Here is a 26,620-nt window from a genome sequence, read left to right as displayed (position 1 = left end):
AGGCTCAGGTTGAAGACATGGTGTAGTACCCCAAATAGCTGGGGGGCACAGGCTTTGATCACCCTGGGGCTGACACCATCCAGGCCTGCAGCCTTGCTTGTGGGTGGAGAGGTTTCAGATGTCTTCTCACCTGTTCAGCTCTGAAGCCCATCATGGTGGTTTCAGGTGGGGGAGGGATGTAGTCATGAGAGCAGGGTGGGAGGCTGTGAGGAGGGGTAGGAGGCGAGAGTGGAGTATGTGTTGGTTGGGGGTTGATAACAGATGAATCGTGGGGGATGGGCAGAGGCCACAGTGTCAAATCTGTTGAAGAACAGGTTACGTTTTTTGGCCCTGTCCACACTGCCTTCAGCTCCTCTGTTGCTAGTTTGCCGGAACCCAGTGATGGTCCTCATCCCACTCCAGACCTCTCTCATGTTGTTCTGCTGGAGTTTCCACTCAAGCTTCCTCCTATACCTGTCTTTAACCTCCCTGAACTTGGCTTTCAGGTCCCTCTGTATTGTCCTCAGCTCCTCCCTATTTCCATCTCCAAACGCCCTCTTTTTTAGTATTCAGGATGTCCTTAAAGTCCTTTGTTACCTATGGCTTGTTATTTGAATAACGAATAACAAGTAACAATATAAAGCTACCAAGGTAATTGAAACTGGCCTTTTGTTCAACCTCTTGGTTACCGATGTACAACTTGCCGTTGGGAGTATCCTGCTGTTTTGATGTTACCATACTTTTTTTTTACAGTTGATGGTTAGACCGGAATCTGCACTTGTTTGCATTACTTTGCCTAGGAGGATTTGTAGGTCTTCTGTAGCACTTGCTATTAGGGTGGTATCGTCCGCATATCTTATATTGTTGATGTTAACACCTCAAATTTTTATCCCATCTAGGTCTTCTATTTCTCTGAGAATCATTTCACTATAGATATTTTAAAATTCCAATGAGGCAACGCGTCTCTGTCTAAATCCTCTTTAAATTTTAGTCCAACTACTTATATTATTATCAGTTTTTACCACCGCCGTTTGGTTCCAATATGAATTGTGAAGTAGTTGTTCTTCCCTTCCGTCAGTGTTTAGTGAGAATTTGAAATAATACAAAGTATCAAAATGTCTTATGCCATATTGGGCGATTTCCGATCGCTGCTTTTAGTTAAATTAAGGGTTAACCCTTTTAACATTAGCATAATCCAAGCCTACGCACCAACAAATGATGGGGACGAAGAGGATAATAACAAGTTTTATGAAGATCGTGACGGCAATGTAAATCTCAGGATATAAAACTAGTCATGGGAGATTTTAACGCCAAAGTTGGACAGAAAACGGTTGATAATATTATAGGACCCTTTGGACTAGGGGAGAAAATTGAAAACAGGTTTACTGACTGATGTGTCAGATACAACCAAGTGACCACCAATACTTGGTATAAAAACCATCCACGTAGATTGTGTACTTGGATTAGCCCTGGAGATAGAACAAGGAATCAAATAGATTTCATTACCGTCAATGAACCCATTAGAAATAATATCACAAATTCTAAATCCTACTCAGGAGTAGACTGTTGTTCAGATCACCATCCAGTAATAGCTACCATCAAAACAAAATTAAAGAAACTGAAACGTGGAAAAAAGAGAAGTATGTGTTGGGAGAACAAAAAAAAAGATAGCATACTTAGCAACAATTCAAGACAGCTGTAGAAGAACACCTCAACGAAAACGAAACAACACCTATTTGGGACAGATTTAAATATTCTATACTACAATCAGCAGGGGAGATAATCCAAATACAAGAAACACAACACACCAACAAGGGGTGGATAACCCAAGAAATTCTACATCTGATGGAACAAAGAAGGTTAGTGAAGAATAATGAAGTGCAATTCAGAGAGCTAAACAGACAAGTGTGCAATATTGCAAAGGAAGAATGGCTAAATCAAAAATGCAATGAAGTCACTCTCAGTTGAAGTCGCAGCTGAAATTTGTAGTTCTGGTCGCTCTCGTTTGCGCATGCTCGTTCTTTTACGCTTGCGCAGTACTCGTTGATCCTTTAGAAATGGCCGATGCTGCCGCAGTTTCCTGTTCTGTTTCGACAGTGATGTGTTGTACCTGAGTCCGCGGTTCTTCGGTAGAAGTAGGCCTTGATTCTTTTCGAACTTGAGCTGTCTTCGCGGCAGTATTTTTCTTCGTCCTCTGTTTATGAGGCATAGCTTAAAACAATCCGGAGTAGTTTATAAGTAACCTTATGAAAATATTGACTACTTTTTCTTCATTTAAACATTAATTTATTGATTTTTTTACGGGAGGGCTGGGTTCCAGCGTCTCGATCCTACGTCATCACGTGACATCCCCTAATCAGACGAAGATGGAGATGAAAATTCCTCTGAAAATATAAAAAAGACTTTGAGGCAAATAATGCATAAATTAAATGCATTAAAAGTAACCAAAAAGTAATTAAAGAAAAAATAATAAATATGGAGGCTATGTTTGATAAAATGACAAAGAAACAAGAAAAAATGGAAAAGAAAATTACAGATTTGGAAATTAAAATGGAAGACGTGGATGGAAGAATGAAGGAAATGGAAGTTGATAATAATGCCTGGACATCAGAAAGAAAACAACTCGTGGAAAAAATTGATAAGCTTGAAAATGTTAGTAGACGTAACAATATTAAAATTGTTGGACTTAAAGAAGGTACCGAAGGAGAAGACCCAATAATTTTTTTCAAAAATGGATCCCTAAAAAATTGGAAATGGGAGAAGAAACTTCAATTGAGATTGAAAGGGTGCACAGAGCCTTAAGGCCAAGATCTCAAGATGATCAAAATCCGCGATCAATTTTGATAAGATGTTTAAGATACCAGGATAAAGAAAAGATTCTGAGGGCGGCTGTCCAAGGTGCCAAAAGAAGAAAGGGTCCATTGATGATAGCAGAGAAACCAGTTCTTTTTTATCCTGATATAAGTTATAACTTTTTGAAGAGAAAGAAAGAATTTAATTCAGCCAAAGAAGTCTTATGGGAAAAAGGTTACAAATTTTTAATGCGCCACCCAGCAACACTGATAAATTTTTTGGAAGAGAAAAAAAGATTTTTTCCCGATTATCGAGATGCGGAGGTGTTCGCACAAAAACTTCCATCTATTCGCTAATTAAACGTAGAGATTTATAAACGTAATGGTTAAAGACGAAGACAGAGATAGCAAATGGAACTGATGGACATTTAAGGATGATACAAGGGCAAAAAGTAAATTTTTAGAAATGTTAATTGAGAATAATATGTTTTTTCTTTTCTTATATATATACTTTTTACGTTGCGGGGAGGCTGGGGAGCTTTGAATCGGTTACTACAGGATTCACGTGTGTAATCATGGCGATTGCCATGACCCGTACAACAGAGGTGGGTAATGTGTTTTTTTTCTTTCACAACATTAGTAGGGGGGTATTTTGTTTTTTTCCTTATACTCTATTTCTCTTCTATCTTTCTGCCTGGATGATTGGTGAGGACACACATAGCAACATGGAGACTTCTAAAAAGATTTCCCAGGATACCACGAAAGTTGAAAGATTAGGTATTATTATAGATTGGAGTAACATAATTAAAAACAATGTCTAATATATTGAATTTTTTAAGTTTTAATGTTAATGGGCTTAATGGACCAGTAAAAAGAAAAAGAATTTTAACATATATTAAAAAAATGAAAATAGATATAGCTTTCCTACAAGAAACTCATTTAACGGACATAGAACATCAGAAATTAAAAAGAGACTGGGTTGGAAATGTTATTGCAGCTTCATTTAACTCAAAGGCGAGAGGAGTTGCAATTTTGGTTAATAAAAATTTACCAATTAAAATACAAAATGTATTAATTGATTCGGCAGGAAGATATTTAATTATACATTGTCAAATTTTTTCAGAACTATGTACTCTTATGAATATTTATGCACCAAATGAAAATGATGTAAAATTTATACAGGAGGTCTTTTTGAATTTGGCTAACGCACATGATAAAATATTAATAGGTGGAGATTTTAATTTTTGTCTAGATCCAGTTTTAGATAGATCAATAAAGGCTATTACAAAATCAAAAGTAGCAAAATTAACTCTATCATTGATGAAAGACTTAAATTTGATTGATATATGGAGAAGAATCAATCCAAAAGAAAGAGATTATTCATTTTATTCAAATAGACATTAAACATACTCAAGGATAGATTTTTTCCTATTATCAACGAATATTCAAGATAGAGTGAAAAATGTGGAATATAAAGCAAGAATATTGTCTGATCACTCTCCTTTAATAATGACAATGATAATGATAGATAAAGAGGAATCAATTTATAGATGGAGATTTAACTCAATTCTACTAAAACATCAAGATTTTTGTGATTTTATGAAAAAGCAGATTCAGTTCTTTTTAGATACAAATTTACATTCAGATGATGATAAATTTATATTGTGGGAAGCAATGAAGGCATATTTGAGAGGTCAGATAATAAGTTATACTTCTAAAATTAAGAAGGAATATATGATAGAAATAGATCAATTGGAAAAAGAGATTATAAAATTAGAAAAAGAATCTCAAAGAAATATGACAGAAGAAAAACGAAGACAACTTATTAATAAGAAGTTAAAATATAATACACTCCAGACATATCGAACAGAAAAAGCAATTATGAGAACTAAACAGAGATATTATGAACTAGGTGAAAGATCACATAAGGTCCTTGCATGCCAGTTAAAAACAGATCAGATTTTTAAAACAATAAATGCAATCCGAACAAAAGTGAATAAAGTTACTTATAAGCCTCTAGAAATTAATGAGGCTTTTAAGAATTTTTATTCTGAGTTGTATAAATCAGAATCAAAAAATGATGATGTTAAGATAGAAAGATTTTTATCACAAATAACTCTTCCAAAATTAAATACGGAAGAACAGAAGGGATTAGGTATGCCTTTTATATTGAAGGAGGTTGAAGAAGCTCTGGGATCACTTCAAAGTAATAAATCTCCAGGAGAAGATGGTTTTCCGCCTGAATTTTATAAAAAGTTTAAAGATTTATTAATTTCTCCCTTTATGGAGTTAATAAATCAAGCGGAAAGAACGCATAGACTTCCAGAATCTTTTTCAACAGATATTTTAATAGTATTGCCAGAAAAAGATAGAGATCTTTTAAAGCCAGCATCATATAGACCTATTTCTTTATTAAATACTGATTATAAAATAATAGCAAAAATCTTATCTAATAGATTATCTAAATGCTTATCAAAATTAGTGCATATGGATCAAACAGGATTTATCAAAAATAGACAATCGGCAGATAATGTAACCCGGTTAATTAGTATAATCCATTTAGCGCAAAAGAGGGAGGAAACGAGTGTGGCAGTTGCTTTAGATGCAGAAAAAGCATTTGATAGATTGGAATGGGATTTTTTATTTAAGGTATTGGAAAAATATGGATTAGGAACATCATTTATAAAATGGATTAAAACCTTAAATACTAATCCCAAAGCTAAAGTAGTGACAAATGGTCAAATTTCGACACCATTTCAGTTAACAAGATCAACTAGGCAAGGTTGTCCATTATCACCTGCTTTGTTTGTGTTGGCAATAGAGCCATTAGCTGAATTAATAAGAATGGACCCAGATATTAAGGGTTTCAGAGTTAATCAGGAAGAATACAAGATTAATTTATTTGCTGATGATGTTCTTCTTTATTTAACAGATCCATTACATTCATTATGTAAATTATCTTATAGATTAGAAGATTATAGGTCACTGAATGCACAACGGACTATATTAACTTTTGTGTGGATGCAGTTGTCCCTGTTAGAACTGTTCGCTGCTATCCCAATAATAAGCCCTGGATCACTAGTCACATCAAAGGCCTCCTAAACCAGAAGAAGAGGGCCTTTAAAGATGGTGATCGGTTGGAGCTTAAAAGAGTTCAGAAGGAACTAAGAGTACAGATAAGGGGGGCAAAGGTGCAGTATAGGAGGAAGCTAGAACAAAAGCTGCAGAAAAAAAGCATGAAGGAGGTGTGGGATGGGAAGAAGATCATCACCGGATGCGGTGCAAAGCGGAGGGCGAACATAAGTGGAGATGTGGAGAAAGCGAACCAGCTGAACAACTTCTTCAACAGGTTCGACAGCTCAATCTCATCCTCACCAGGCTTACTTCCCTCACAGGAAGATAGCCACTCACAGGAGACCTTGCCCACGCCCAGAATTACGGCTGCACAGGTGGAAGGTCAACTGAGGAAGATCTGTACCAGCAAGGCGGCTGGACCGGATGGAGTTTCCCCATGATTACTGAGGGCCTGTGCTACTGAGCTGGGAGAACCACTACAGCGCATCTTCAACATGAGCCTGGAGCAGAGAAGAGTACCCAGACAGTGGAAAACATCCCGTATTGTCCCGGTACCGAAGAAACCACAACCAAAGGAGTTGAATGACTTCAGACCTGTTGCCTTGACGTCGCACGTGATGAAGACCATGGAGCGGCTGATAATACAGAATCTGAGGCCACAAACCAGGCACGCCCAGGATCCTCTTCAGTTTGCATATAAGGAGAAGGTGGGAGTGGAGGATGCTATCACGTATTTGCTGCACAAATCACTCTCTCACCTAGAGGGGGTCAGTTGTGCTGTGAGGATTACATTCCTTGACTTCTCTAGTGCCTTTAACACCATCCAGCCCAAGATCTTAAGGCACAAACTAACGGAGATGGGAGTAGACTCTCACATGGTGGATTGGATAGTGGACTACTTGACAGATAGACCTCAGTATGTGCGGTTGGGAGACTGTAGGTCTGACACTGTGGTCAGCAGCACAGGGGCGCCGCAGGGAACCGTACTCTCTCCGGTCCTGTTCACCCTGTACACATCAGACTTCCAATATAACTCAGAGTCCTGCCATGTGCAGAAGTTCGCTGATGACACGGCCATAGTGGGGTGTGTCAGGAATGGACAGGAGGAGGAGTATAGGAAACTGATACAGGACTTTGTGATATGGTGCAACTCAAACTACCTGCGTCTCAATATCACCAAGACCAAGGAGATGGTGGTGGACTTTAGGAGATCTAGGCCTCATATGGAGCCAGTGATCATTAATGGACAATGTGTGGAGCAGGTTAAGACCTACAAGTATCTGGGAGTACAGTTAGACGAGAAGCTAGACTGGACTGCCAACACAGATGCCTTGTGCAGGAAGGCACAGAGTCGACTGTACTTCCTAAGAAGGTTGGCGTCATTCAATGTCTGTAGTGAGATGCTGAAGATGTTCTATAGGTCAGTTGTGGAGAGCGCCCTCTTCTTTGTGGTGGCGTGTTGGGGAGGAAGCATTAAGAAGAGGGACGCCTCACGTCTTAATAAGCTGGTAAGGAAGGCGGGCTCTGTCGTGGGCAAAGTACTGGAGAGTTTAACATCGGTAGCTGAGCGAAGGGCGCTGAGTAGGCTACGGTCAATTATGGATAACTCTGAACATCCTCTACATAGCACCATCCAGAGACAGAGAAGCAGTTTCAGTGACAGGTTACTATCGATGCAATGCTCCTCAGACAGGATGAAGAGGTCAATACTCCCCAATGCCATTAGGCTTTACAATTATACCGCCAGGACTTAAGAACTTTTTAAAAACTATTATTAATGCTTTTTGAGATGGTGATTTAGATGCATATCATATTTTTTTACTGAGTTAATTATTGTATGTAATTAGTTTTGCTACAACAAGTGTATGGGACATTGGAAAAAAAGTTGAATTTCCCCATGGGGATGAATAAAGTATCTATCTATCTATCTATCTATCTAATATGGGAAAATATCAGGTTATAAAGTAAATTGGGATAAAAGTGAAATTTTACCTCTTACTAATGGAGACTATAGTCAATGTCGATTAATAACCTCAATTTAGATGGCCGGCAAATGGTATAAAATATTTAGGTATAAGAGTTGATAATGATATAAAAAACTTATACAAATTAAATTATTCACCACTTTTGAAAAAAATTCAGGAAGATCTTGATAAATGGATGGCATTACCAATAACATTAGTAGGTAGAGTAAATACTATAAAAATGAATATATTCCCTAGACTACAATATTTATTTCAATCATTACCAATACAATTACCCCAGAAGTTTTTTCAAGAGTTAAACAAATATGTGAGGAAGTTTCTCTGGAAAGGTAAGTTATCAAGAATATCGTTGGAAAAATTGACATGGAAATTTGATCTAGGAGGGTTACAACTTCCAAATTTTAAGAATTATTATAAAGCAAATCAACTTAGATTTATTGCATCTTTTTTTGAGAAAGATAAACCGGCATGGATTAGAATAGAACTAGATAAAATAGGAGAAAACGTACCAGAAGATTTTATATATAAATGGGAATCCAAATGGATACGGGAAAAGAAAGAATCTCCTATATTAAAACATTTGATTGATTTATGGAATAAGATAAATGTTGATGATGAGACAAAAAAATCTTTATTAGCAAAGAGATCTTTAATTCAAAATAGACTTATTCCTTTTACAATGGACAATCAACTTTTATATAATTGGTTTCAAAAAGGGATAGATACATAGGAGATTGTTTTGAAGGAGGTATATTAGTGTCATTCGATCAATTAAAGAATAAATATAAAGTATCAAACAACACTCTTTTTTGTTACTTTCAACTAAGGGCTTATATAAGAGAAAAACTAGGTCAAACAATGTTATTGCCGAAATCTAATGAAATAGAAATTTTAATTCAAAAAGGAAATATTAAAAAATTTATATCTTGTATGTATAATTTGATTCAAAAACAGGCAATTAAACAAGGAGTCCATAAGTCAGGACAAAAATGGGGAAGTGATTTGAATATTAAAATTGAAGAAACAAATTGGTCAAGACTATGTCTTGATAGTATGACAAATACAATAAATGTTCGGTTAAGATTAGTGCAATATAACTTTCTACATCAATTATATATTACACCACAAAAAATAAATAAATTAAATCCAAGTTTATCTGATCAGTGTTTCCGATGTAACCAAGAAACTGGTACATTTTTACATTCGACATGGTCTTGTTCTAAAATTCAACCTTTTTGGACAAATTTAAGACTTTTACTGGAACAAATTACGGGAATACAACTTCCTCATAATCCAATATTACTTTTACTAGGTGATATTGAAGGGATAAAACCGAAACTCAAACTAAATAAATATCAGAAAGAATTCATAAAACTTGCACTGGCAGTAGCCAAAAAGGCTATTGCAGTTACTTATAAATCAGATACATATTTAAGTATAGATTGTTGGAAGAAAGAAATCTATGGTTGTATTCCATTAGAGAAAATTACTTATAATTTAAGAGATAAATATGAAACATTTTTGAAAATTTGGTGCCCTTATTTACAAAAGACAGGACTAAATATATAGGTGCTCTGAAGATGAAACAATTGGTTACTTGGGGAAAGAAATAAATATATATACTAAAGTTATTAAGAACTCCATGGAGCATGTGGAGATCTTCCAACAACCAGGCACTCTTCCTTTTTTTTTCTTTCTTACTTTCTCTTTTTTTTATATAGGGAAGTTAGGGGGAGGGGTTAAGGGAGGGGGGAAGGGATATATACATTTTTTTCCACACTTGTAATTACTTAAAAACGCAATTAAATAAAATTTTAAAAAAATGCAATGAAGCAGAAGGCCATATTAACAACGGCAAAGAAATGGACAAGAAAATTAAGGAAATTAGGGAATTAAGAAAACCTCCTCTACAGAATGCATAAGATCAGCAGACAGATCCAGATGAAGTATGTGGGAGGAGGATTCAGTATATAGAGCAGCTGTCTGAGGATAATAGAGGGGAACCCCCAGATATTAAACACCCTAATTCTGGCCCACCTATTACCAAAGAAGAAAAAACTAAAGCAATGTAAAGCATGAAACGTGGTAAAGCCACTGGACTTGAGGAAACCTCAGCTTACAAGCCCTAGAAGATCTGGGCATAGATATTCTTTTTGAACTGTTTAATGGCATATATGAGTCTGCTGTATTGCCTGATGATCACTTGAAATCTGTACTTATAGCTCTGCCAAGAATTCCTGGCATTATTGACTGTGAAAATTATAGAACAATCTGTCTTAAGATTCACCTAATAAAGATTTTGTTGAGAATTGTTCTGAGATGAATTAAAAATAAGTTAAGGCCAGAAACTTCCAAGTAAAACATGTACTGATGAGAAATGGTCTCAGTGAAGGTCCGAGAGTGGAAAATGAACCGGTGTTCAGCCCCACAGCTCCGTGCCAAACAAGAACCCCTGTCTGAGTCTGTCCCATCTGTCTGTGCTTGACAGTGCCAGTGTCTTTTATCTTCCTTCTCAACCTCGTTCTCCTGCCTTCTCCCCATAACATTTGACGCCTTTACAGAAAATCTTTGGGACCAACGGCAATACGCATATTCAACAGTTCATCTTTCTGCGACAGGAGAACACACTTCAGAGATCAACAGTCTCTGCATTTTTATTTCATACATTATTATTACGCATTGGTGCAGTATTATTGTGTATATTATTATTCCCGGTTTATTTTTAGTAAAGTCTGCACACTGCTAATTGTGTTTCTAAATGTCGCTGCTGTAACGAAAGAATTCCCCACTCGGGATCAATAATGTATTTATTTATTATTATTAACATCATCGTGATTATTCTGCAGTCCTTTATCTCTTTCATCAATTTTCCCAACTCTTTACTTCACGCCCGACTAATCTGATGTATCACCTCCCCTCCACCCCACATTCTTTCTCCCTCCCTTCCTTTCCGGTTCTGAAGAAGGGTCTCGGTCTGAAACGCCGACTGTTCTCTCCCCTCCATCGTTGCTTTCTGCCCCCCCCTGAGTTCCTCCAGCATTTTGTGGGTGTTGCTTTGGATTTCCACATCTGCAGATTTTTTTCTAATCCTGTTTAAACAAATGCGCATGCGTGTGCGTCACAGCCGATCGCGAATATTACGCATGCGCTCAGTAGATGAGAGGCTCGCAGGGATCGGACGCAGGTAGGAGCAGGGCCGCGGGTGGGAACTTAATTACCGGCGTCTGCACCGCGATTGAAGGAACATTACTATGAGCTGCGTCCACACTGGTCCGGCACCTCAGGACAGTCCCAGTCCTTTCCGTCTCTCTCAGCCCCACGATTTACCCGAGTGACGGGGAGTTAACGGCTGATTCAGAGCGGTCGGCGCCGCCATTTCTCCGGCGCATGCGTATTGCTGGGTCCTTGAATCGCGGATAGACAGGTTTCTTGTTCTTGGTGTCTGCTGGGTAAGGAGGCAGCCATGGGTGACAGTGCCAGCATTGTCCCCTTAGAATATGTGCAAATACTGCGACCTCTGCCGTGGTTTTTCGTGCCTCACAATTGACCAAGAGACGCAGAAGATTCTTCAAGAAGGGTTAAACTTTAATCTGCAAATCAAAGCTGAGACAGTCATTGAGCTAGTCGCTGATTGCCCCCCGACCCCCGGACACAGCAGTTTTTATAGCAATCTCTAGTTGCCTATTGCACGTACTGCACGTACATCATGTCCCTTTTGTTCCTATCAATTGGCTTAATCATGTTCTAATCTACATCTCTTAGCTACCTCTCATTAACACACCATTGTCTTCTACATTTTTAAGACTTCGGTCTCCTACCAAATTGGATACATGCATAGCAAATAATAGTCCTAGGATTATGTGACTTAATTATGTTCTAATCTACATCTCTTAGCTACCTTTCTTTAACACACCATTGTCTTCTACATTTTTAAGACTTCGGTCTCCTACCAAATTGGATACATGCATAGAAAATAATAAACTCAGAACTGAGCAATGTTCTAATCTACATTTCTTTAGTTCTTTAGCTACCTCTCATTAACACACCATTGTCTTCTACATTCCTAAGATTTCATTCTACTAAGTTGAGTACATGCATAGCAAATAACTGACTTCATAGTTAAAGTTTATACTTTTATACTCCAATACCTCCAGCCATGTCAATCCGAGGATCAGTACCTCGGAACAAAAATATAGTGTCCAGTTACTCTTGGATGAAGAGTCTACCTTCCAGTCAGTGGAAATGTAAATTAGTACTGTATGGCAAAAAGAAATCCTCCCGTCAACTTTAGTTCTCTGTGTAAATAACGATATGAAACACCTTGTTCTTGATGACAAGTGACTTGTAGCTTGCACATCACAAAGGTGCCCCATTCCAATGAGAATAACTACTGCCCACCCCTTCATAGTCATTGCCATCGAGGGGTTCATCACTGTCAATCAGCTGGGGGTGGGAGGGGATCCCAGTAATTAGAAAATGTCCAAGATCCGACATGTAGTAACAAGTTCACTTTGTAGTGTTGTGGAGCATGACCAGCGCTTGAAATAATACCAAAAATCAGGACAGATTGAGCCAAGACACAGGTTGATTGAAGGCAAAAATAGCCTATTCTCATACAGAGGGAATACAGTCAGAGAATTTAGACGTACAGAAAAGCTGGATGAACTCAGCAGGTCGGGCAGCATCCGTCGAAAGAAGCAGTCAATGTTCTTTCAACGGATGCTGCCCGACCTGCTGAGTTCATCCAGCATTTTTGTACGTCTTGATTTGACCACAGCATCTGCAGTGTACTTTGTGTTTACAGTCAGGAAATTTGTTGGTCAGTCAGGATGCCTGATCCGTGACATGTTAGAAGATGAGGAGTTCATATCTAAACATAGAAACAGAAGTCTGCAATATATTACAGGCCCTTCGGCCCACAATATCATGCTGACCATAAAACCTACTCTTGAAACTGTCTAGAGTTTGACTACCACATAGACCTCTATTATTCTAAGCTCCACGTACGTTCCTAACAGTGTCTGAAAAGACCCTGATTGTATCCGCCTCTACCACCGTCGCTGGCAGTGCATTCCATGCACCCACCACTCTCTGTGCGAAAAAATTACCTCTGGTATCCCCCTTGTACCTACTTCCAAGCACCTTAAAACTATGCCCCCGCATGTTAGCTAGCTCAGCCCTGGGAAAAAACCTCTGGCTATCCAGACGATCAATGCCTCTCATCATCTTATACAACTCTCTCAGGTCACCTCTCATTTTCCATCACTCCAAAGTTTACTCAACCTATTATTATAAGGCATGTTCTCCAATCCAAGCAACATCCTTGTAAATCTCCTCTGCACCCTATTTAGAGCATTTTTTCCAGTAGTGAGGTGATCAGAATTGAACACAGTGCTAAAAGTAGGGCCTAACGAAGGCCTTTTATATCTGTAATAGTACCTCACCGCTTTTGAACTCAGTCCCATGGCTGATGAAGGCCTTCTTAAAAACATTGTCCAGCTGCGTAGCAGCTCTGCATGAACTATTGACACAGATCCCAAGATCTCGCTGATCCTCCAAACTGCCAAGGGTCCTATCATTAATATTGTATTCTGTCTTCAAATTGGACCTGCCAAAATGAACCACCAGGTTGAACTCCATCTGCCAATTCTCAGTCCAGTTCTACATCCTATCGATGTAACGCTCTACTGTTCAGACTATCCACAGTTCCCACTACATTTGCGTCATCGACAAACTTACACACCCACCCTTCTACTTCCTCATCAAGGTCATTTTTAAAAGTCAGAATGAAGAGAGAGGAGGGGTCCCAGAACAGATCGCTGCAGAATATCACTGGTCACATCCTCCATGCAGAATACAGACCATCGACAACCACTCTTTGCCTTCTGTGGCCAAGCCAGTTGTGGATCCGCAAAGCAGCTCTCCTTGGATCCTTCCTCGTTACTTTCTCAATGAGCCTCGTATGGGGAAACTTATCAAAAGTCTTACTGAAAACCACGTACACTACATCCAATGTTCTACCTTCATCAATGTTACATCCCCAAAGAGTTCAATCAGGTTGGTAAGGCATGACCTGCCCTTGACAAAGCCTTGCTGACTACCCCTAATCAGATGCTCATTACTCCTCCCTCTTAGGATCTTGTCCAACAAATTGCCCACCACCGATGCAAGACTCACTGGTCTATAATTTCCTGGGTTACCTCTACTCCCTTTCTTGAACAATCCTCGGGTGCTTCTCCCATCCCTATTGATGATAAAAAGATCATCGCCAGATGCTCAGCAATCTCCTCCCTCGCTTCCCACAGTCACCTGCGGTATATCTCAACATGAGATGAACTGGGTAATATTATGATGGAGCCAGAGCTCACATTGAGAGATCTTATAGAAACATGTAAAATGATGAAATGGATAGATAAGATTGCGGCAGGAAAGTTGTTTGCACTAGTAGATGGGACTAGAACTTTAACATTGGGGGCATTTGGGATGGAGATGAAGAACTGTGGTGAATCTGTGGATTTCTCTGCCCAATGAAGCAGTGGAAGCTACCTCAGTAAATGCATTGGAGACAAAGTTGGATAGATTTTTGCAAAGTAGGGAAATTAAGGGTGATGGGGAAAAGGCAGGTTGGTGGAGATGGGCCAGGTGACGTTCTCGTGCTCCAATTTCTTACGTTCTCACCACAGACTAAAATCTCACTTGAAAAAATTGTCCTTCACGCATTGATGTCCTTTCAAATATTTTTACAGGTTTGAAATGGCAGAACACTTGTGCAGTGTCTCTTTGCTGTCTCTTTCTGGATATATAAGGAGTGGCCAAATCTTTTCTTTGCAACAACAATACATCTGTTTTTGATTCTTGGAGATGAATTATCTCATCCCAGCTGGAAATGTGTTTTGTGTCTGAGTTGAAGTTTTCTGCTGTAACTCTGTGAAATCCACTGGAACCGGGGTGCTGAGAACACACCAGCATTTGTTCACTGAAGATCAGTTCTTCAACTGCATTGATTGTGCAAGGGATTCAAACATCTGACTTTCTGAATTGCCAGATGATTGATCGCAGTGAGATATCATTCTCCTTCTCTCAGTGTGGGAAGGGATTCACTCACAGCCTACCCACAGACACACCAGTGAGTTCACAGTGGAGAGAGGCCATTCACCTGCTCTGTGTGAGGGAGGGGAACTACTCAGTCATCCAGTCTGAAAATACATCAGCAAGTTCACACCACAGTGAGACGCTCCACCTGTTCTGCAAGCGGGAAGCAATTCATTCCGTTGTCGATGCTAAAGATAGATCCAAAAATTCACCAGTGAGAGGACGGTAACCTGTTTACATGGTGGGAAGGCGTTTACACACTCAGCCACGCCACAGTGACACCAGTGAGTTCACACCGGGGAGAGGCCAATCACCTGCTCTGAATGTGGGAAAGGATTCACTCAATCATCCCAACTGAATGAACACCAGCGAGTTCACACTGAGAAGATGCCGTTCACCTGCTCAGACTGTGGGAAGAGATTCACTCATTCAACCACACTACAGAGACACCAGCGAGTTCACACTGGGGAGAAGCCATTCACTTGCTCCGAATGTGGGAAGGGATTTACTCAGTCATATCAACTGAAGGTTCATCAGCGAATTCACACTGGGGAGAAACCTTTCAGCTGCTGTGAATGTGGGAAGGGATTCGCTGATTCATCTCACCTTGTGCAGCACTACCGAATTCACACCGGGGAGAAGCCATTCACCTGCTCTGAATGTGGGAAGGGGTTCACTCAGTCATCTCATCTGAAAGTACATCAGCGAATTCACACTGGGGAGAAACCGTTCAGCTGCTCTGAATGTGGGAAGGGATTCGCTGATTCAGACTCCCTTGTGAAACACAGCCGAATTCACACTGGGGAGAAGCCATTCACGTGCTCTGAATGTGGGAAGGGATTCGCTGACTCATCCCACCTTGTGCAGCACTACCGAATTCACACCGGGGAGAAGCCATTCACATGCTCTGAATGTGGGAAGCGATTCACTCATTCATCCACACTACAAAGACACCAGCGAGTTCACACTGGGGAGAAGCCATATACTTGCTCCGAATGTGGGGAGGGATTTACTCAGTCGTATCAACTGAAGGTGTATCAGCGAATTCACACTGGGGAGAAACCGTTCAGCTGCTCTGAATGTGGGAAAAGATTCACTAAGTCATCTCAACTGAAGGTGTATCAGCAAATTCACACTGGGGAGAAACCTTTCAGCTGCTCTGAATGTGGGAAGGGATTCACTCACTCATCGCATCTGAAGGTGCATCAGCGAGTTCACACTGGGGAGAGGCCATTCACTTGCTCTGAATGTGGGAAGGGATTCACTGCGTCATACTCCCTTGTGAAGCACTGCCAAATTCACACTGGGGAGAAGCCATTCACGTGCTCTGAATGTGGGAAAAGATTCACTCGGTCATCTCATCTGAAGGTACATCAGCGTGTTCACACTGGGGAGAAACCGTTCAGCTGCTCTGAATGTGGGAAGGGATTCACTGATTCATCCCACCTTGTGAAGCACAGCCGAATTCACACTGGGGAGAAGCCATTCACGTGCTCTGAATGTGGGAAGGGGTTCACTCAGTCATCTCATCTGAAAGTACATCAGCGAATTCACACTGGGGAGAAACCGTTCAGCTGCTCTGAATGTGGGAAGGGATTCGCTGATTCAGACTCCCTTGTGAAGCACAGCCGAATTCACACTGGGGAGAAGCCATTCACATGCTCTGAATGTGGGAAAGGATTCACTGACTCATCTCACCTCGTGAAGCACTGCCGAATTCACACTGGGGAGAAGCCATTCACCTGCTCTGAATGTGGGAAGGGATTCACTGAGTCATCCAACCTGGTGAGGCACTGCCGAATTCACACTGGGGAGAAACCGTTCACCTGCTCAGATTGTGGAAAGGGATTCACTCAGTCATCAGGCTTCAAAGTCCATCAGCGAGTTCACACTGGGGGACGCCAGTCACCTGTTCTGATTGTGGGAATGAATTCGCTCAGACATTTCAACTGACTGAACATCAACTGCTCAGACGAGAAGGAATTCACTCAGACATTACTGAGCGAACATCAGCGAGTTCACACTGTATAGAAGCTGTTCATCTGCTCTGACTGTGGGAATTAATGCATACATTCATCTCGGCTAACAAAAGACCAGACTGTTTTCAGCAGTGAGAGGACGTTGACCTGCTCAGACTGTGGGAAGGCATTCACACACTGATCCACACTGCAGAGACAGTGGTGGGTTCACACTGTGGGGAGGGTGGTCACCTGCTCAGACTGTGGGAAGGCATTCACACACTGATCCACACTGCAGAGACAGTGGTGGGTTCACACTGTGGGGAGGGTGGTCACCTGCTCAGACTGTGGGAAGGCATTCACACACTGATCCACACTGCAGAGACAGTGGTGGGTTCACACTGTGGGGAGGGTGGTCACCTGCTCAGACTGTGGGAAGGCATTCACACAGTGATCCACACTGCAGAGACAGTGGTGAATTCACACTGTGGTGAGGGTGGTCACCTGCTCTGAATGTGGGATGGGTTTCGATCAGTCATTCATCCTTGTGTCCCCCAACCAAGCTTTGACCCAACGTGAATCGGAGAGATCAGATGCTTGAGAGGACGTAATTCACTCAGGTTCACCGACCGAGTATTAAAGGCAGTGGTTCAGGGCAGGTTATTTTTGAGCTTTCAGCAGTGGCCAATCTGTATTTAGGGTTGATTATCAAGAACAAGTCAGGCAGGAGCAAGTGGAGCGGTCACTGTTGGAGTGGACAGAGTTGGAGCGGAGACATTGAGGCTTTAATTCTTTGAGGTTTCAGTGAGGAGAGCCTTCAGTCAGAGAAGACAAAGTCATGCCAAAGGTAGAATTTTTTTTTTGCCCCCTTTTCATTTGTTCAGTTGTAACAGTGGAGATGCCAGGCGGGATAGTGGAAAGCTCCTTTGCGGGATGTGGGAAGGCAGGGGACCCTCCTGTGTCCCTGATAACTACACCTGTGAGAAGGGCTTCCAGCTTCAGCTCCGAACAATCCACATTACGGAGTTGGAGCTGGAACTGGATGAACTCCAGATCATTCGGCAGGCTGAAGGGATGATAGGTAGGACATTTGAGAGGCAGTTGCATCCAAGAAACACAGCACAGGAAACTGGGTGACTGTCAGGAAGGGAAGGGGGAAACAGCGAGAACAACTGAACAACACAGATATCACTTTAGATATTGTCAGGGATGGTGGGGATGACCAAGTAAAGGAAGGTCACAGCAGAAGAGTCTCTGGCACTTAGTCTGGCTCTGAGACTGAGGAGGGAAGGGTGGAGAAGAGACGAGCTGTGGTCAGAGGTTATTCATTCCTTCAGGGAACTGATTGGACGTCCTGTGGGTGAGAATGAGATTCCAGGATGGCATGTGGTCTCAAGATGACACTTATGGAATGAAGCGGTTTTAGGCTTCGCTCCAATCCTTTTACTTTTTTTTACCTACAAACCCCCCCCCCCCCAAATGATCTTTTTATACCTATTCTAAAGGGGTTCAGACGTATGAAATCTTTTTCAATTGTTTGAATCATTTTCAACTCGTTGAAATGTCTAAAGCAAAGGAATCGAAACAGACGAAAGAACCGTTAACTTTAGAAGCAATTGCGAAGCTTACGGACGACAGACTTGAAAAACTGGAGAATAAATTAACCTCAAAGCTTTCTATGTTGGATGAAATTTTAAATTGACACAAAACTTCAATCACTTACACTAGATTCACAAAAACAACAAGCAAGTATTTTAGTTCTTGAAGATGCCGCTCGCCAGAGAGATCGCATAATTGAAACTCTGCAACAACAGCAAGCTTCGACTTTTCAACTGCTGGATCGTTATAAATCTAAAATCACTGATCTTGAAAACCGCTCTCGAAGACAAAATCTCCGGATAATTGGGATTCCGGAAAAATTTGAGAACGGCAATCTCACTGTATTTTTCTCCAAATTTTTAATGGATGTCTTCGGCTCAGAAGTACTGGATACCCCTCCAATAATTGACCGTGCACATAGCATTTCTCGTTTTCATTCAGATTCAAGTTTGAAACCACGACCTAATACCAAAGAGCGTTTGATTCAGGATGCCCGGAAAAAGGGTATCATCAGCTTTCAAGATTTTAAATTCCGTATTCTGGAAGACTATAGTCCCGAAGTTTTAAGGGTTTTATATCGGTTATGTCGGAAATTCATCAAGAAGGCTACAAGCAAGCACTGTTATTTCCAGCATATTTGAGAGTTGCTCTCAATGATGGAACTTATCGGCTGTTCAAATCTCCAGCGGATTCCTTGAAGAATAACACTTTATTGTTTCTACGAGTTGACTAATGTAAAAATAAGTTTATAGATTTGGATCTTTTATAAAATGATGATTTTTTTTACGTGATTGCTTACACGTATTTCTTACACACAGTAAAAGTCCATTTTTGGTTTATTCTGAGTTCTTTAATAATATTATTCTGTTAGTTGTGAAAGTAATTCATTGGGTTTTCTTTTAAGTTCATATACACTTTTTTATATTTTTAACATTTAAATATTAAGATTTTTTAAAAAATAAAATGTTGTTTCTTCTTGCCGAAAGACCTTAGTGCTTGGATATGTCATATCTGTTTTGATGTGTCTGAATAAGTTTAAGGACTTTCTTTTAAAACACTAATACAATATTATCCATTATGGATTTTAAATTATTGTTTTAAATCCTTTTGTTTTATATATATGTAATACTAATTGCATACTTTAATCTTTCTAACCCTTTCTTATAATATGGGTGGTTTGTATCTTTTATTTAACTTTTTTTGTTTGAGTTGCCGTCTTGAGACATGGGGTAAATTTAGTATTAGATTGCTTGCTTGCCTCTTTTTGGCTTTGGTTTTGAGGGTGGAGGGATTCCTGGCCTGATTCGAAACGACAAAAATGGTTGCAGTGTCATGACTTCCAGTTCCTCCTTGAACTTACTTCCCTCTTCCGGATTCATGAGTTCATCTTTTTTTTAACCTTATGTGTTAATTGTAATAAATATTGGCAATATGGATAAGATTATTAATTTTGTTTCTTGGAATACTAATGGTTTAAATCATCCGATCAAACGGAAAAAAAATATTCAAAGTATTCCACAGAATGAATGCTAATATTATCTTTGTACAAAAGACTCATGTGAGGAAGGTGGATAGTCAATGCTTTTTTAGTTTTCAACAGAATCACTCGAATTCCCAAGCCAAAGTAAGAGGCGTTTCCATTTTTATAGATTCTTCAACCTCCTTTATACACTATGAAACAATTTCAGACCCACAAGGTAGATTTTTGCTTATTACTGGTCTACTTTTTAATCAAAAAGTTGTTTTAGTTAATGTTTATGCTCCAAACACTGATTGCCCTGAATTTTTTAAGTGTCTATTTACATCCTTTCCTAATTTGAATCAGTATATGCTGATAATGGGTGGGGATTTTAACTGTTGTTTAAACCTTTTGATGGATAGATCTAAGCCCACCCAAGCTCTTCCGAATAAATCAGCCTCTCTTATTAATTCCTTTATGATTGATTCTGGAATTACCGAAATTTGGCATTTTTTACACCCCAATGACAAGAGTTTTCATACCTTTCTCAATTTTATCATAATTATTCAAGAATTTATTACTTTTTTATTGATCACCGTTTACTTACAGATGTTATTGATTGTAAATATGACTCCATTAGCATTTCTGACCATGCACTTTTGAAGCTATCTATTAAGACATTGGACTCATCTACTAATGCTAAATCTTGGAGGTTCAACTCTATTTTATTGCAGGACTTAGACTTTCTTAATTTTATTAAACAACAAATCGATTTGTTTTTCTCAACAGCAGAGATCTCTAGTGGAATTTTATGGGACACTTTTAAAGCACTTATTCATGGACAGATTATTTCATACTCTGCTGGAGTTAGGAAACGAACTAATTCTAAAATATTAACATTGGTTGATAAAATCAAAGCAATTGATAAGATTTATTCAGTGACCCCCCAGCAAAGAACTTTATAAAGAAAGAGTTGAACTTCAAATGGAGCATCGTTTGTTATTATCCTCTTCGATTGAAAATCAGTTAATTAAATCTAGAACCCAGTTTTATGTACATGGAGATAAGTCTGGCAAATTATTGGCTAATCAATTGAAAACTGCTTCGGTTAAACGACAAATTACTAGGATTCGTAAACGAGATGGCACTCTGACGATAAATAAAGAGATAAATAAAGCCTTTCAAGATTTTTATAATTCTTTATATCAATCAGAATTTGTTGAGGATTCTTCTATAATAGATGAATTTTTAAGAAAATTGAATATCCCAAAATTAACAACAGAGGATAGTGTATTCCTAGATGCACCTATTATGGAAACTGAAATAAAAAAGGCTACTTTTTCAGTGAATTCTGGTAAAGCTCCTGGTCCGGATGGTTATACTGTAGAATTTTTTAAATCCTTTTCCTCTATACTTTCTCCTTGGCTTTGTAAAATTTTTAAAGATGCGTTAACTATAGGTATATTGCCACAATCTTTTTATGAAGCCTCTATTTCTTTAATTCTTAAAAAAGATAAAGACCCCACTGAATGTGCATCCTATCGGCCAATATCCTTGCTGAATACGGATTTTAAGATTTTTTAGTAAAATTTTGGCCACTAGATTAGAAAATATATTACCTCAATTATTTCTGAAGATCAGACTGGATTTATTAAAAACCGCTACTCATCTTTCAACATTAGAAAATTAATTAATATTATTTATACTCCTTCACCCAAAATACCAGTATGTGTCATTTTCTTAGATGCTGAAAAAGCATTTGATAGAGTTGAATGGCCATATTTATTTAATACGTTGCAGCATTTTAATTTTAGTTTGAAATTTATATCATGGATTAAATTAATATACTATAAACCCTTGGCTTCGGTCTTTACCAATAATCAAAGATCTTTTTTTTTCAGTTATTCCGTGGTACAAGGCAAGGCTGTCCTTTAAGTCCTTTACTATTTGACATTGTTTTGGAACCTTTAGCTATAGCCATTCATGAATCACCTAATATTTTGGGTATTACTCGTGGGGAAGGGACGTATAAGTTATCATTATATGCTGATGATTTGTTACTATACATATCCGACCCTGAGAGATCTATTCCTGCTATTTCGTCCTTGCTTGCTCAGTTTAGTAACTTTTCTGATTACAAATTGAATTTTAATAAGAGCGAATTATTTCTATTAAATATGCAAGTTCCAATTTATAAACATTTACCATTTAAAGTTGTCACAGATTATTTTACTTATTTGGGTATTTAAATTACCAAAAAACACAAAGATTTATTTAAAGTTAATTTCTTACCTTTAATTGACCAAATTAAGCAACTTGTTACTTGTGGTCTCCATTAACTTTGTTATTGGTTGGTCGAATTAATGCTATTAAGATGATGATATTACCCAAATTCTTATATTTATTTCAAGCATTACCAATTTTTATTCCTAAATCTTTTTTTGATATTGGATAATGAGGTGGGTTTTCAAAGCTTGCAGGGAGGTTTTCAAAGCTTGCAGGGAGATTTATGCCGGTTAGAAGAATGGGCTGAACGTTGGCAGATGGAGTTTAATGCTGAGAAGTGTGAGGTTCTACATTTTGGCAGGAATAATCCAAATAGAACATACAGGGTAAATGGTAGGGCATTGAGGAATGCAGTGGAACAGAGAGATCTAGGAATAATAGTGCATAGTTCCCTGAAGGTGGAGTCTCATGTAGATAGGGTGGTGAAGAAGGCTTTTGGAACGCTGGCCTTTATAAATCAGAGCATTGAGTACAGAAGTTGGGATGTAATGTTAAAATTGTACAAGGCATTGGTAAGGCCAAATTTGGAATATTGTGTACAGTTCTGGTCACCGAATTATAGGAAAGATATCAATAAATTAGAGAGAGTGCAGAGACGATTTACTAGGATGTTACCTGGGTTTCAGCACTTAAGTTACAGAGAAAGGTTGAACAAGTTAGGTCTCTATTCATTGGAGCGTAGAAGGTTGAGGGGGGATTTGATCGAGGTATTTAAAATGTTGAGAGGGATAGATAGAGTTGACGTGAATAGGCTGTTTCCATTGAGAGTAGGGGAGATTCAAACGAGAGGACATGATTTGAGAGTTAGGGGGCAAAAGTTTAAGGGAAACACGAGGGGGTATTTCTTTACTCAGAGAGTGATAGCTGTGTGGAATGAGCTTCCTGTAGAAGTAGTAGAGGCCAGTTCAGTTGTGTCATTTAAGGTAAAATTGGATAGGTATATGGATAGGAAAGGAGTGGAGGGTTATGGGCTGAGTGCGGGTAGGTGGGACTAGGTGAGATTAAGAGTTCGGCACGGACTAGGAGGGCCGGAATGGCCTGTTTCCGTGCTGTGATTGTTATATGGTTATATGGTTATTATTGACTCCAAAATATCTTCCTATCTGTGGCAGAATAAAAATCCTAGACTAAGCAAAAAATATTTACAGAAGCCTAAGAAGGAGGGTGGTTTGAGATTTTACTATTGGGCAGTTAATATACGATATTTAATATTTTGGACACAAGAATCGACTATAGCAGCTTGCCCACAATGGGTAAATTTGGAATGTAAATCTGTACAAGACTTCATTGTTTTCAATTTTAGGATTTTCACTTCCTTTTTCTTTATCTAAATTGAATAAACAAATAACCAATCGTATAGTTAAACATGCATTGCGAATATGGTTTCAATTTCGTAAATTTTTTGGCTTGAATAAGTTCATCTTATCAAGCCCTATAATATCTAACTTTCTTTTTCGGCCCTCTTTTATGGATCAAGCCTTTGTTTTATGAAAAACAAAAGGTATAACATGTTTTCTTGATCTATTTTTAGATAATAGTTTTATGTCCTTTGAACAGCTATCTAATAAATATAATTTACCTAAAACTCATTTTTTTAGATATTTGCAAGTTAGAAATTTTTTGAATAATGAGTTACAGTCTTTTCCGAAACTATGTCCATCGGACATTACGGAAAAAAATTTAGCTCTGAATCCTTGCCAGAAGGGTTTAGTGGCCATCATTTATAATATGATCATGAAAATACAGCCAGAAGTATCAGAAAAAATTAAGAAGGAATGGGAAAAAGAACTTCATTGCCTTGTACCCACTGAGCAGTGGGAGAAAATTTTACAATTAGTCAATTCTTCTTCTATTTGTGCTAAACATACCCTAATACAATTCAAGGTTGTACATAGAGCTCATATGTCCAAGGATAAACTTGCTCGATTTTATTCTTATGTTAATCCAACCTGTGACAGATGTCATTCTGATGTTGCTTCATTGACCCACATGTTTTGGTCTTGCCCTTGTTTGCAAAATTACTGGAAAGATATTTTTGGTACTATTTCAACAGTTCTGAATATCAATTTCCAACCGCATCCTATTACTGCAATTTTCCGTTTACCAATGGTGGATAATAGTCGTTTATCCCCCTCATCTCGACGGATGATTGCATTTGTTACATTAATGGCTAGAAGATCTATTTTATTGAATTGGAAAGAAATTAATCCTCCAACTATATTTCAGTGGTTTTCTCAAACTATCTCTTGTTTGAGCTTAGAAAAAATTAGAAGTGTTGTCTTTGATCCTTCAGTTAAATTTGAAGAGACTTGGAGACCATTTATTCCACATTTTCATATGAGTTAAATTGTCTTTTCCTAAACCTCACTTTTATTATCTTTAATTATTTGGATGGAGGTTCGGAGTTATTGGCACTACTGTATATATTTGACAATGCAATGGCCCATGTTGGTTAGTTTTCTGGTTTTTTTTTACTACTTTTGTTCGCAATTACCATGTGTTTGGGAGGTTATGATATATTGATTGTCATCTATTTGAATGTTTATTTAAACTATTAACTATGTACTCTCAAACTCTCTGTATTCATGTTTCATTTATGTTTGTTTAAAAATTAATAAAAAGATTTAAAAAGAAAAGAAAGGATGGCATGTTGTCTCCTGCATGCAAGGTTCTGATATATGGGCTGGTCGAGTAACGAGGTTCTGCAAAGGGAGTTCAGGGAGTGAGCTGCTAAGTTAACGGGCAGCTCATCCAGGGCTGTGATCTCAGGACTGTCATCTGTGCCACGTGCCAGGAATCGGAAGATTATACTGTTTAACACATGGCTAAGGAGTTGGTGCAGGAGGGATCTTCTGAGCTGGTGAGGATTGCTGTGTTCAGAGGAGTGTGAGTGTGTTGGGGGGGGAGAGCACATCGTTGATGGAGTGCGACTGCGCAGGCAGTCACTCACACACAGACACATGCAGTGGAGTGTGAGGGAGGGGAGTGAGAAGGGAAAAGGGGAATGAGGAGGATGGAGTTAGGGCTCCTTCACAAAGTCCCAGACTCACCCACCCCACCCCCTTTGGAATTGGTCCCATTCCTTGGGGGCTGGGAGTGGGCACTGAGTTGCCTTGTCAAGAAGACAGCATCAGGTTAACACGCTTTGATAATAAATTTACGTTGAACTTGAACATTGAAATGTATTTTTTGTAAAACATGTCTTCTTCTCCATGTGGTTTGTGCGTTACATGCTTGGGTGATCATGGCTTTCCACATCGAACAATCACACGCAGCATCAATGGTATCTCGCACACTTAGATCTGTTAGTTCTTTCACAGTGTCCATATATTTTCTTTTTTGCCTTCCTCTTCCGTGTTTCCCAGGCATACGGCCTTGTAATGTAAGGCATTCTATTTCTCCCTTTCTGATGACGTGGCCCAGTAATTTATGTTTCCTCTCACTTAAAGTTCTTATTAAAGATCTTTTTGTATGGGCACGTTGGAGCATTATCTCATTAGTTACCCTATTCCTATATGATATTTTCAGCATCCTTCTAAGAAACCGCATTTCTGTTGCTTCGAAGTTTCTTTGGAGTTCTGGTGTTACAGTCCATGTTTCTGAAGCATACAGCAAGATTGACCAGATGTCACATTTTAGTGGCCTAAGCCTTGTTATCATAGAATTGTGTCTGTTGGTAAAAGTCGGTTTCATTTTTTAGAAGTTGGTTTTGGTAATACCAATTCTTCTTTTTATTTCTTCTTTACTTCCAGCATCTCATGATATAGACAGATAGACAGACATACTTTATTGATTCCGAGGGAAATTGGTTTTCGTTACAGTTGCACCAACCAAGAATAGAGTAGAAATATAGCAAAATAAAACCAGAAGTAATGAAATAATAATAAGTAAATTATGCCAAGTGGAAATAAGTCCAGGACCAGCCTATTGGCTCAGAGAGGCTGACACTCCGAGGGAGGAGTTGTAAAGTTTGATGGCCACAGGCAGGAATGACTTCCTATGCATCTCGGTGAAATGAGTCTCTGGCTGAATATCCTCCTGTGCCCAACCAGTACATTATGGAGTGGATGGGAGACATTGTCCAAGATGGCATGCAACTTGGACAGCATCCTCTTTTCAGACACCACCGTCAGAGAGCCCAGTTCCACCCCCACAGCATCACTGGCCTTACGAATGAGTTCGTTGATTCTGTTGGTGTCTGCTGCCCCAGCACACAACAGCAAACATGATAGCACTGGCCACCACAGACTCGTAGAACATCTTCAGCATCGTCCGGCAGATGTTAAAGGACCTCAGTCTCCTCAGGAAATAGAGACGGCTCTGACCCTTCTTGTAGACAACCTCAGTGTTCTTTGACCAGTCCAGTTTATTCGTATCCCCAGGTACTTGTAATCC

The 26,620-nt window shown here is 39.1% G+C and overlaps 1 protein-coding gene across 1 annotated transcript in view; it reads left to right on the top strand.

Annotated features, from left to right (window-relative positions):
- The window catches only part of LOC140722011 (uncharacterized), a 156,617-nt gene that overhangs the window by 77,567 nt on the left and 52,430 nt on the right, over window positions 1-26,620 (top strand). The window contains 2 exon segments of the mRNA XM_073036825.1: window positions 733-787; window positions 15,213-16,827. Of these exon segments, the coding sequence (XP_072892926.1) occupies window positions 733-787; window positions 15,213-16,827 (1,670 nt within the window).

Source organism: Hemitrygon akajei, unplaced genomic scaffold, assembly GCF_048418815.1.
Source record: "Hemitrygon akajei unplaced genomic scaffold, sHemAka1.3 Scf000067, whole genome shotgun sequence".
Classification (NCBI taxonomy): Eukaryota; Metazoa; Chordata; class Chondrichthyes; order Myliobatiformes; family Dasyatidae; genus Hemitrygon; species Hemitrygon akajei.
Note: the sequence above shows the minus strand (reverse complement) of the source record. Positions and strands in the feature narration are given on the sequence as shown.